The 13,454-nt window shown below is 42.1% G+C and overlaps 1 protein-coding gene across 2 annotated transcripts; it reads left to right on the top strand.

Annotated features, from left to right (window-relative positions):
* The first annotated feature begins 722 nt into the window (after positions 1 to 722).
* LOC136508983 (uncharacterized) lies at positions 723 to 4,017 on the top strand. Of its 2 annotated transcripts, none has more exons than XM_066503761.1 (5): positions 723 to 1,207; positions 1,783 to 1,851; positions 2,422 to 2,490; positions 3,062 to 3,179; positions 3,694 to 4,017. In XM_066503761.1, exons 1-5 carry the CDS (start codon positions 1,027 to 1,029, stop codon positions 3,746 to 3,748), a joined length of 492 nt encoding a protein of 163 aa, XP_066359858.1. In that variant the 5' UTR covers positions 723 to 1,026; the 3' UTR covers positions 3,749 to 4,017. The 2 variants fall into 2 exon arrangements, with proteins under 2 accessions (XP_066359858.1, XP_066359859.1); XM_066503762.1 differs by having other exon boundaries at positions 738 to 1,207; positions 3,062 to 3,118.
* The last annotated feature ends 9,437 nt before the right edge of the window (positions 4,018 to 13,454 follow it).

The raw sequence follows: 13,454 nt of genomic DNA, 5'->3' as shown, positions 1-13,454 counted from the left end.
ATTTATTTGGTTATTGTCTACGTTCTCTTTGTATATATATTTCATCATGTATGATTGTTATCGGCTTAAATAGCGTCCACCCTGTGCTCAAATTCTGGCTCCGCCCCTGGTCGTACGTAGGAGCAAATAAACAGCGAGACGACGACTGTCCTGTAGATGTAAATATAAATAATGTAAATTAATTAAATATAGTCTCCTCATTCGTGGTCAAATTATTGCGTACAGTAATAAAGTTGCCTCACTTTCAAGAGACATAGTAGCACACTACACCACCCGGATGATTGTATTTGTTTCGTGCGATGGCTTGTAGATTACTCCTATGTACTTGCCACATGGATTTATTTTCCTGAATCTTTAATTGTTGGCTGTATTTTCTATATCGATATTCATTATTTTGGTCATATCTGAATCTGATTTGATGATGCAAGAGCTAGAACGAAAGAGGTGCATGTTGCACAAGCGCTATCAGTGCTCGAGTGCCATTCTCCCAACCGTTCTCGACTTGTTCCACTTTTCCGGTGATATCCGGCCGACGAGCTGTTGACCCGTAGATGACCCGGTGAAACCATGCATACGATGCTATTGATGGCTGGCGAAGGGACCAACATATCACACACAATCTTTATACGGCACGCGCGCATGTGTTACTGTCGAGTTCCAACATGTACACGAACATGCGTCAACGTACGTATGGTTGGACGAAGCAATTAACATCGGCGTGCGTCGGTGTCTGTTCACGGCAAGTTGAGGGCGGCGGTGAGAGGCTAGGGTTTCAGGATATGGGTGGGAGGGAAACCTTCAGTTTGGCCTTATTTTTATGGGTCGGATCGACCCGACCCATTTCCATCCATAAGCATATTATCGGGCACACAAAAAAGCGCAGTCAAAGTCGTCCACTCTCGTCTGCATGAGTGGAGGCATTGCTAATTTAAGGGCGCGGAGCCATGCTGCTAGCAAATCGTGCGCTCATCTGTGGTACTACTAGTATTTTTCTCGATCGAAATATAGCTCTTGGAGGCATACAACATGTCGACCAGCAGCAACTACCATGCTTGGACGAGGTCGCCCGTTGTCCTTGGTGTAGTTTTGCTGCTGCTTCTTGTGGTTTGCAGCGACGACGGCAGCGGCGGCAGCCTCGTTTTCCTGCTGGCAACGGCTACCGAAGGCGAATCAGGAAGCACCGGAAGCAGCGGAAGCAGCGGCCATAGTAAGTGTCCACGGCCACCCAAATCAGGGCAACATCCATTACCCATGCACACATGGTGCGGGTGCGGGTATAACTATTTGCATTAGTTCGTTGCTGCATTTTTGTAGGAAAATATTTTCATTATAGTAAATCAAAAGCCCAGCCCTCATCGACTTCATTCTGTGGCTATACCTATATGAGTTACTAGGTAGCCCCCATGGAAATTTCATAATTATATAATTCTTTCAATGGCAAACCTTAAATCATTAAATTAAACTAATAATGAATTATACTAGACGATTATATGTTTATTTCAACGATGACAACTGTGTCTGCTGCTATATATCTTTATTAAGCTCGAAGGACTGTCTCTTAAACCATGTATAGTACGTGGAGGATTAACAAAATATACTAAGTCATATAAATTGTAACATACATTAAGGAAACAAGAGGTATTTAATAATAAACTATATATATAGTTAGAAAAGGAATATTTTTAACTTGCTTATAGCACATCCACAGAAAAAAGGAATGTATAGTATTATATATGAGTAGTTTCATTAAGAAGATTGGTGTGCCATCTTTTGTTAACGCAGATCGTCCCGCGGCAACCGGTCCTCCGACACCCCACTGTGACGCAGGAAACACCGGAAGCAGCGGCCATAGTAAGTGTCCACGGCCACCCAAATCAGGGCAACATCCATTACCCATGCATACATGGTGTGGGTGGGTATAACTATTTGCATTAGTTCGTTGCTGCATTTTTGTAGGAAAATATTTTCATTATAGTAAATCAAAAGCCCGGCCCTCATCGACTTCATTCTTTGGGTACCTATAGGAGTTACTAGGTAGCCCCCATGGAAATTTCATAATTATATAATTCTTTCAATGGCAAACCTTAAAGCATTAAATTAAACTAATAATGAGTTAGACTAGACGATTATATGTTTATTTCAACGATGACAACTGTGTCTGCTGCTATATATCTTTATTAATCTCGAAGGACTGTCTCTTAATCCATGTATAATACACGGCGGATTAACAAAATATACTAAGTCATATAAATTGTAACGTACATTAAGGAAACATGAGGTATTTAATAAGAAACTATATATATTGTTAGAAAAGGAATATTTTAACTTGCTTATAGCACATCCATAGAAAAAATGAATGTATAGTATTATATATGAGTAGTTTAATTAAGAAGATTGTTGCGCCATCTTTTGTTAACGCAGATCGTCCCCCAGCAACCAGTCCTCCGACACCCCATTGTGACGCAGGAAGCACTGGAAGCAGCGGCCATAGTAAGTGTCCACGGCCACCCAAATCAGGGCAACATCCATCACCCATGCATACATGGTGTGGGTGGGTATAACTATTTGCATTAGTTCGTTGCTGCATTTTTGTAGGAAAATATTTTCATTATAGTAAATCAAAAGCCCGGCCCTCATCGACTTCATTCTTTGGCTACCTATAGGAGTTACTAGGTAGCCCCCATGGAAATTTCATAATTATATAATTCTTTCAATGGCAAACCTTAAAGCATTAAATTAAACTAATAATGAGTTAGACTAGACGATTATATGTTTATTTCAACGATGACAACTGTGTCTGCTGCTATATATCTTTATTAATCTCGAAGGACTGTCTCTTAATCCATGTATAGTACACGGCAGATTAACAAAATATACTAAGTCATATAAATTGTAACGTACATTAAAGAAACATGAGGTATTTAATAAGAAACTATATATATTGTTAGAAAAGGAATATTTTTAACTTGCTTATAGCACATCCATAGAAAAAATGAATGTATAGTATTATATATGAGTAGTTTAATTAAGAAGATTGTTGCGCCATCTTTTGTTAACGCAGATCGTCCCCCACCGACACCCCACTGTGACGCAGGAAGCACCGGAAGCAGCGGCCATAGTAAGTGTCCACGGCCACCCAAATCAGGGCAACATCCATTACCCATGCATACATGGTGCGGGTGGGTATAACTATTTGCATTAGTTCGTTGCTGCATTTTTGTAGGAAAATATTTTCATTATAGTAAATGAAAAGCCCGGCCCTCATCGACTTCATTCTTTGGCTACCTATAGGAGTTACTAGGTAGCCCCCATGGAAATTTCATAATTATATAATTCTTTCAATGGCAAACCTTAAAGCATTAAATTAAACTAATAATGAGTTAGACTAGACGAGTATATGTTTATTTCAACGATGACAACTGTGTCTGCTGCTATATATCTTTATTAAACTCGAAGGACTGTCTCTTAATCCATGTATAGTACGTGGCGGATTAACAAGATATATATACTAAGTCATATAAATTGTAACGTACATTAAGGAAACAAGAGGTATTTAATAAGAAACTATATATATAGTTAGAAAAAGAATATTTTTAACTTGCTTATAGCACATCCACAGAAAAAAGGAATGTACAGTATTATATATGAGTAGTTTAATTAAGAAGATTGTTGCGCCATCTTTTCTTAACGCAGATCGTCACCCGGGAAATCGTCCCCCAGTAACCGGTCCTCCGACACCCCACTCTAACGCTATCGGCCACTCGGGGAGCCCATCGGAGGGCAGTTACGCGAGCTTGCATCACTGATTGATGGGTCCTATACGAGAAGCGAGCGGGCGACCCACCGACGACAGCCCATCATGCTCCAACCGTCTACAGTTAACAGTTTTCTACCACGTGTCCTTTCTGGTGTCAGTGGGAAAATGGTTACATTTTTTTTCTCTAAATAAATGACCATTACTCACTCCTCAGGTGTTCGTATTTAAATAAGTTTGCACTGCTAGCTGAGTTCCTTGCCTCAAGATCTACAAAGCTAGGTTCCATATTTGATACTGTATGTTTTAAACTGATATATATATATATATATATATATATATATATATATATATATATATATATATATATATCAGTTTAAAACATACAGTATCAAATATGGAACCTAGCTTTGTAGATCTTGAGGCAAGGAATATATACTATTTATTTGTCACTTACGTACAAGCTGTATATGTAGCAGCTTATGTAGCCTTTTATAGATAATTAACAAATTGTGATGTGTGCTTCATATAACATTAATTATCATGTATGGACATTGATGTGACAGTTCCTACTTGAATAACTTTTGCTGGCGCCCCTAATGTCACAATACACGTGTAAAAATGCCCTAGAGAATTGGCGTCTGTGACATCAAGATCTCACAGAGGTGTATTACGCGTCTCTGATGACTCCCATGAGAGACACGTCTTAAACAAAATGTGCCTTTGAAGAAGGGTCATCAGAGACGCGCGCGGATAGCTAAAACATGTCTCAGGAGGGTCTTACCAGGGACGCATTTTAGCTATCCGCGTCTCTGATGGGGAATTACAAAAACAAAACAAAAGAAGAATAACCTCAGTGCCAAAGGCTAGGAAACCAAATATTAGTAGGAAACAAATATATTACACATGCAGATTTGGACACACCAGATTCATTGACGGTAGCTACAGGTACATATCTATCACATACATACATATATATATATATATATATATATATATATATATATATATATATATATATATATATATATATATATATATATAACCACTATACACATCAATAAACAAAATATGAACATGATCTGTATGGCAAAATTTTATGTCCATTTCTCATACTGGGCTGCATTCTAAAACGAAGTAGGAAAATTACCCCATTAGTTCCAACTGATCACATACATGCGCAACTACACACAGTACTGATATACATATGCACCAATATAATAAGTTTTTAGTTAACTCCTGATTATGGTCTATGAAGGTTCAGGTGATTTTTTTTTTGAGGAAACAAGGTTCAAGTGAATTTCAATGTTCATATGCAGTGAAATACACAAAGAAATATGGCAAATCACATCATGGCTAACCATACAGGGAAAGCTGAAACAAACATGGCCTTAACTTAGATTGGGTCCCCTGATTTTATTTTCACAAATGGGAATTAAGATCCTTTTGCATTTTGGCGCTCCTAGGGCAAGGAAAATTCCCACCCAACCAAATATCGGCTCATGTTTGAGACAACATAGGTCCATCCCTTTATTAATCTCTTCCGATCTGAACGTTCTTTCCGGCCAGCAACGCAGCCAAAAAAAAATCCGAGCCATTCTCACTATGGCCCTGTTCGCTTGTCTTATGAGCCGTACTATTTCAGCGAACGAACAGTGTTTTTCTCTCACAACAAATCAGCGAATAGTACTTTAAGCCATTGGTTAAATATTTATCTAAAAATATATTGTCACATTGGTGCTCTGTATCCCATCAACCTGGCTAGCCCAGACACAGCAAACTAATCACACCCTAGTGCGTCCACAAGAAATGTAATTCTCATTTTTCGAGGAGTTAAAAAGTTTGAACTTTGACTAAATTTATATAAAAATGTACTAACATTGATGATACAAAATAAGTACCATAAGATTAGTTATAGAATATATTTTTATAATAAATTTATTTGGAGTCATAAATGCTAATACTATTTACTATAAATTTGGACAAACTTGAATTACTTTGACTTGCACAAATCTATTAATTATATTTTTTCTGGACAAATGGAGTATTTAATAACGTGAAGGAGAGAGGACAGTAAAAAGTGTTGCTGGCGACGAGTTCAGCTCACACGTTTCCCGGTGACTTTACTATCTCTGGCTTTGTGACCGCCTATTCCTGCCTATGTTGTGGGGCGGCAATTTTTTTCATTTATTTTTTTCCACTTAGCCATCGAATTGGTTCCACGTTCCTTAAAGCAAGTATAATAATAATTGTCTTATAGCCAAGCAAATATTGATGTGGAGGAGGAAAGAGAGGAGAGAGAGAGAGAGGAGAGTTTGGCTCTTATGCAAGTACCAAGCTGGGCACGAAAACATTTACAGATGGTGGGCCATACATTAAGTGAATATGAGGAGGATTAGGAAAGAGAAGGTGGGATATGGATAGAATTAATAATAAAAAAGTTTCTTATAGATAAATAAGATACCACTATTATATAGCTTGACTCTTACAACTTGACTAATAGCCTAACACCACTAGTAAAGAACAGACCTTTGATCCTCGGCCAAAATAGGCTCTAGTCCCGGCATTTTTTGCGCCCGGGACTAGAGATACCTTTAGTCCCGGTTGGTGGCTCCAACCGGGACTAAAGGTCCCTCCCAACGGCTACTGCGCCAGACAGAGGTGGCAAGGACCTTTAGTCCCGGTTGGAGCCACCAACCGGGACTAAAGGTAGACTTTTACTCCCGGTTGGTGGCTCCAACCGAGACTAAAGGTCTCTGCCACCTTTGTCTGGCGCAGTAGCCATTGGGAGGGACCTTTAGTCCCGGTTGGAGCGACCAACCGGGACTAAAGCTCCCCCCTTTATATCCCGACCGTCTCCTTCTTCCTCCCCGAGCCCGAGCTCAGCACATTTTGAAGCTCATTGCACTAGTGTTCTTGCTTCCTCCCTCCATTGTTCCTCCATCCATTCTTCGATTCCTCCGTCGATTTCTTCGATTCCTCCGTCGATTCTTCAGTTGTAAAGGTTACCAATCTCATACTCTCATTTTTCACCATTGTCTTATCTCATTTTGTTCACTATATATATATGGTTCTTTATTGTGGTTTTTTTCATTTGTAAGCAATTTGAGCTCAAAATCACTTCAAGCTTGCATATTTACATGAACGAAGGTTAAAGTAGCTAGTTGAACTTGCGGACCGTGTTCATTTCGGTGAGCATGTTCTCTGCCAAGCGGTAACGGACGTCAAGGAGGAGCTTTGATTCTACAAGGGAGAGTGGCAACGGTCGTGGAAGACCGTGTTCCCTTCCTTGTAGAATCGGAGCTCTTCCGTGGCCAAGTACGGTGTCATCCGGTGGAGAAATGCTCGCCGAGATGATCACGTAAGCAAGGTCAACTAGTACGGATGGTTATTTATTCACACGTCCCGATATCGTCGCAGAAGTCTATCAATCACCGTACCCAAACGTAGTATATATATAAATATAAACGATAATCGATTGTTATGTGTGTACACTCCCACTCTTCTGTTAATTTGCGGAAATATCATGTGAATTACTTACCTGCCACAGTAAAAGACGAGAACACAATGACCATGGCCACGGCCATGAAAAATGCCAATGACACAACACTAGCAACATTCTCGGCAAGCAGAGTAGTGTTAAACGCTCTGGAAACCTTTAAACTTCAAGCTTGCATATTTACATGAATGAAGGTTAAAGTAGCTATTAAAAACTAGTATTCACTGTTCATTTGTAGCATGCATAGCACACTTCATTGTTTAGAGATATAGAGAATTTTAGAGTTTTTTTAATTTTATTTGTTTATAAAATGAGAAATTTATAGTGTATTAAAAAAATGAGTATAGAGAGTAGATGGCAACTGCTTCCGGGTCCTCGGCCTCTCATGGGTTTCCAAAGCGACTTAGGCCGGGCCTCCCACTCATTGCATGCGACAAGTGTTGTGATGAGACGAAGATTGTGATGGAGTACCGAGTGAAGAAGGAGGATCCCAACAAGGGTCGCATTTTCTACAAGTGTCCGGATCGCAATGTGAGTTATTTTATCATATATAATGACTATGGTTAGTTTATACCTATTTTCATGATGGTTGTGATTAAAGTTCTAATTTTCTGTTTTAATTTCAGTGGGATGGCACTGGATGTTCAGGCTTCTGCTGGGAGGAAGAGTATGTTGAACTCGTGCAAAAATATCTTGCACAACAGGCAGATATGGCGGCTAATGAGGCAATGATCCAGCCGAAGAAGCCCAAAGATGTTGAACAAACGGGGGATCTGTCTGTTTTAGTTGGGATTGGTCACGAAATCCTTGTGCTGCTGAAGTGCATTTTAGCTTCAGTATTTTTAGTGGTAGTTGGGATTGTCTACATTGTAGCGATGATTTCTTAAATTTATAGCTTTTGTGGTGGTATGCATGTTGTATAATTAACTAATTATATTCTAGGTTTTAATATGGTATTTATGTCATGTAATGCAGATGAGTCAGCATTGGATGTACAATGCTGATCGTCGCTCCCAAGGGTTCATGGACGGCGTGCATTCTTTGTTACGTGCGGCCGAGGCAAACAAACGTGATGGTTTCATGTGCTGCCCATGTGCCGTATGTAAGAATACGGTGGAATATCCTTGCTCAAGGACTCTTCATTCACACTTGTTCAAGTCGGGTTTCATGCCAAACTATATTTGTTGGACAAAGCACGGAGAAACCGGCATTGTAATGGAAGAAGGTGAAGAAGAACAATGGGACGACAATGATATTATTCCCGATGGTGCGTGCTTCAATGATACTACAATGGGAGAAGCTAAAGAAGAGGTAGCCACAGAAGATGAGTCTGCTGATGATCTTTGTCAGGTCATTCATGATGCACAAAGAGAATGTGAAAATGAAAAGGAGAAGATGAAGTTCGAGCGGATGCTAGAAGATCACAAGAAATTGTTGTACCCAACTTGTGATGCAGGGCAGAAAAAGTTGGGAACCACACTAGAATTGCTGCAATGGAAGGCAAAGAATGGTGTATCTGACAAGGGATTTGGAGAGTTACTAAAAATCCAACAGAAGATGCTTCCGAAGGACAATGAATTGCCCGCCACTACCTACGAAGCAAAACAAGTTGTCTGTCCTATGGGGCTAGAAATCGAGAAGATACATGCATGTCCTAATGACTGAATCCTCTACCGTGGCAAAGAGTATGAGAAATTGGATGCATGCCCGGTATGTCATGCATCGTGGTATAAGATCAGGCGAGATGACCCTGGTGATGTTGAGGGCGAACGTCCGCGGAAGAAAATCCCTGCCAAGGTTATGTGGTATGCTCCTATAATACCATGCTTGAAATGTCTGTTCAGAAACAAAAAACATGCAAAATTGTTGCGATGGCACAAAGAAGACCGTAAGGTAGACAATATGTTGAGACACCCTGCTGATGGGTCCCAGTGGAGAGCAATCGACAGAGAATTCCCGGAGTTTGCAAATGACGCAAGAAACTTAAGGTTTGCTTTAAGTACAGATGGTATCAATCCTTTTAGAGAGCAGAACAGTAGTCATAGCACTTGGCCTGTTACTCTAAGTATCTACAACCTTCCTCCTTGGTTATGCATGAAGCGGAAGTTCATTATGATGCATGTGCTCATCCAAGGCCCGAAGCAACCTGGCAATGACATTGATGTGTACCTGAGACCACTTATTGATGAACTTCTCATTTTGTGGAATAAAGAAGGTGTACGTGTGTGGGATGAGTACAAACAGGAACACTTTGATCTGCGAGCATTGTTGTTCGTAACAATCAATGATTGGCCTGCTCTAAGTAATCTTTTAGGACAGTCAAACAAGAGATATAATGCATGCACACACTACTTCGGTGATATTAGAGGTGTATTCTTGAAAAAATGTCGAAAGGTCGTGTACCTTGGCCATCGTCAATTTCTTCCTGCAAATCACCCCGTAAGAAAGAAAGGCAAGCATTTTAAAGGGAAGGCAGACCACCTGACCAAGCCTCGCAGCCGAACCGGTGAGGATGTACTCGATATGGTCAATGATGTGAAAGTTGTCTTTGGAAAAGGACATGGCAGCCAACCTGTTCCGAACGACGCTAACGGTCACGCACCCATGTGGAAGAAGAAGTCCGTATTTTGGGAGCTACCCTATTGGCAAGTCCTAGAGGTCCGCAACTCGATTGACGTGATGCACCTGATGAAGAATCTTTGTGTGAACCTGCTAGGCTTCATGGGTGTGTATGGAAAGCCTAAGGACACATTTGAAGCACGACAGGACCTGCGTTGTTTGAGAGAAAGAGACAACCTGCATCCAGAGAAGACAGATGATGGACGCCATTACTTACGTCCTGCTAGCTACACTCTAAGCAAAGAGAAGGAAATCATGTTTGAATGCTTAAACAACATCAAGGTACCATCTGGATTCTCCTCGAATATAAAGGGTATTATAAATGTGCCAGAGAAGAAATTCTGTAACTTAAAGTCCCAAGACTGTCACGTTCTCATGACGCAATTACTTCCAGTTGCATTAAGAGGAATTCTACCTCCAAATGTACGTCTAGCCACCGTGAAGCTATGTGCATTCCTTAATGCAATTTCTCATAAGGCAATTGATCCAACTGATCTAGCTAAACTATAGAATGATGTGGTTCAATGTCTCGTTAGCTTTGAGTTGGTGTTCCCTCCTTCCTTCTTTGATATCATGACACACCTCCTAGTTCACCTAGTCAAGGAGATTTTCATTCTCGGTCCTGTGTTCCTACACAACATGTTCCCCTTAGAGAGATTCATGGGAGTCCTAAAGAAATATGTTCACAACCGTGCTCGCCCAGAAGGAAGCATCGCCAAGGGCTATGGAACAGAAGAGGTCATTGAGTTCTGTGTTGACTTTATTCCCGACCTTGACTCGATTGGTGTTCCTGAATCGAGACATGAGGGGAGACTAAGCGGAAAGGGGACACTAGGGAGGAAAACATATATTGGTACGGAGGATGATTATTTCAATAAAGCGCACTACACAGTTCTACAGAACTCCTCTTTGGTAGATCCGTATATTGAGACACACAAGGATCTCTTACGATCTGAGTTTCCAGGGAAGACTAAAGCTTGGATTACGTGTAAGCACATGGAAACTTTTGGCGGTTGGTTGCGAAAAAAATGTCAAGGTGATGAGAGCATCCTTGAGCAACTGTATTTATTGGCTATGCAACCATCATGGCATATCGTCACATACAAAGGGTACGAGATAAATGGGAACATATTCTACACAGTAGCCCAAGATAAAAAGAAGTACCAACCAAAACAGTGGTGTCTGCATAGATGCCACAGACCCGAATGGGAATAAGCAGACATATTATGGCCGCATAGATGAAATATGGGAACTAGAATATGCACCTACTTTGAAGATCCCATTGTTCAAGTGCCAATGGGTCAAGGTGACCGGAGGCGGGGTAACAGTAGACAACGAGTATGGAATGACAACAGTAGACCTTAGTAATATTGGGTACAAAGACGAACCATTCGTCCTTGCCAAGGATGTGAATCAGGTGTTCTATGTCAATGATATGTCTACCAAACCAAAAAGAGGGAAAAACGATAATGACTCAACCAAAGAGCCAAAGCGCCACATAGTTCTTTCAGGGAAAAGAGTCATCATGGGAATTGAGGACAAGTCGGACATGTCAGAAGATTATGAAAAGGATGACCAAATTCCGCCCTTCAAAGTGAACAAAGACCCTAGCATCTTGGTAAATGATCAGGACACTCCATGGTTACGACGCAATCATAACCAAGGGACATACATAAAGAAGAAGTTCACTGATGTGCCCACTTGATGATATAGTGATTTAATGTAGTGTGTGTTTGAGATATTATGTAATAATTGTGAATTCAGATGTTTATTATGTCGTGTTTCAAATTAAATCAATGTTTGATTTGGTGGGATTTCTCCCTCGAAAAGTTAAATTAGGATATTGAGTGATGAAAAATTAAAATATTAACGTTAAAATGATGTGAAAACAAATTTCCTGTCCAAAACCAATAGTTTTAATAATTTTAATTAAACACTACATTTTTGCATTAACGAAATAATAAATATTAGTTACATTATGTTTTATAATTATAACAAAAAATAAAAAAAGTTAGGTTATAGATTTTTCCTATGTGCAATAAAGAAAAAGAAAATCCATATTTTTAACAAAATAATTTTATGCCTTTTATTTAATTTACTATGTATTTAACAAGAAAATCCATATTTCTATTAAAAAAATTTGCTCAAAACAGGCGGGAAACGAAACTGCAGCCCACCTTTACTCTCGGGTGGGAAGCCCACCCAGGAGTAAAGGTGGGCTACAGTTTCGTGGCACGCCAAAAAAAACCCTTTACTCCTGGTGCGTGTTACCAACCGGGAGTAAAGGTATACCTTTAATCCCGGTTGGTAACACGCACCGGGAGTAAAGGGACCTTTACTTTCGGTTGGTAACACGCACCGGGAGTAAATCTCCCTAGTATATAAGCGCCAGTGCCTGGCGCAGATCGATCCCCTCCCCTTCTTCCTCATCGAATAGCCGTCCTTTCTCTTCTTTCTCGTGCCGCCACCGATTCGTCTTCGCCTGTGCATCAGCCCGCCGCCGTGACACCGGAGCCCGCGCCTCGCCTCGTGCGGCCCTCCACCGCGTGCGCCTACGCCCGTGCGGCCCTCCACCGCCGACGACCTCGTGCCGACGACCTTGTGCGGCCCTCCACCGCGCGCGCGCCCGTGCGGCCCTCCACCGCGCCCGCCCGAGGTGAGTTCCCTTGGCTTTCTCTCTCCTAGTGCCTAGGGTTTCGCCATTCAGCGGCCAGTCATAGTATGGGCATGGCGGGGTCGCATGGCCAGCCGTGGTGAGGATGATGGCGCGGTGACGTGGCTTGGAACCCGCCGCGCTGCTCGGCAGGCTGATGTGCAGCGACAAGTCCGGAGACGCCGCTGACGCAGGGAGGTGGAGGAGGGTGGCTGTGGCGCTGAGCGTGGTGTGGGCGAGCGCCAGCGAACTCTCTTGCTTCGACCACGTCCACGGCACGGCACGCTCTGTCGTAGCGGCCCAGAGCGGAGGAGAGAGTAGAGGGAGCACGAGGCGAGCGAGGGCTTGGTCTACTCCGGTGGCCGGTGGTGTGGACGGAGGATGCGGAAGAAGGGATTGCAGGGAGGGCCACCGGGGACGAGCGGAGGCAAGCAAAGTCGAGCGCTGGAGGTGACGGGAATCGAGCAACGAGCCTGGCCCCTAGAAAACGACTTGCTCCCACGTTCTTCTAGACCCGGCAAACAGGCCGATTTGGCTTACGGGGGCCCAGGCAACTAAACATATTCAACTGAGGTCTTTTCTATCTTAGCTATGGAGTTTCGCAATTTTTTTTATTTTTTTGCCGGTTTGCAATGCTATATATTGACGTTTGTACTGTGTTTTGCAAAAAGAAAAAAAAACATGTGGACATGCATGCATCATATATAATATACTCGTTTTGATCATAGCCCCGGCCCGACGCATGGGCCACACCCTCCAGCGCATTGACCACAGCCCCGGTTCGGGCCGCTCTGCGCCGACGACGCCCTCCACCGCACCGACACCGCCCCGGTCCACCTCACGTCGTTGTCGTCAGCATGCTGGCCCGCCTCACGTCGTCGTCGTCAGCACACCGGCCACCGCGCCGACACGTATATATATGTCATTTG

Source organism: Miscanthus floridulus, chromosome 15, assembly GCF_019320115.1.
Source record: "Miscanthus floridulus cultivar M001 chromosome 15, ASM1932011v1, whole genome shotgun sequence".
In the NCBI taxonomy this organism is placed as follows: Eukaryota; Viridiplantae; Streptophyta; class Magnoliopsida; order Poales; family Poaceae; genus Miscanthus; species Miscanthus floridulus.
The sequence above is the reverse complement of the archived record's forward strand: the minus strand, read 5'-3'. Positions and strand labels throughout refer to the sequence as shown.

Bases quoted from the DNA above. Each gene is read 5' to 3' on its own strand.
- LOC136508983 (XM_066503761.1), top strand. From the start codon at position 1,027: ATGTCGACCAGCAGCAACTACCATGCTTGGACGAGGTCGCCCGTTGTC. The intron at 1,852-2,421 runs GTAAGTGTCCAC...TTGTTAACGCAG, and splicing joins CACCGGAAGCAGCGGCCATA to ATCGTCCCCCAGCAACCAGT. The intron at 2,491-3,061 runs GTAAGTGTCCAC...TTGTTAACGCAG, and splicing joins CACTGGAAGCAGCGGCCATA to ATCGTCCCCCACCGACACCC.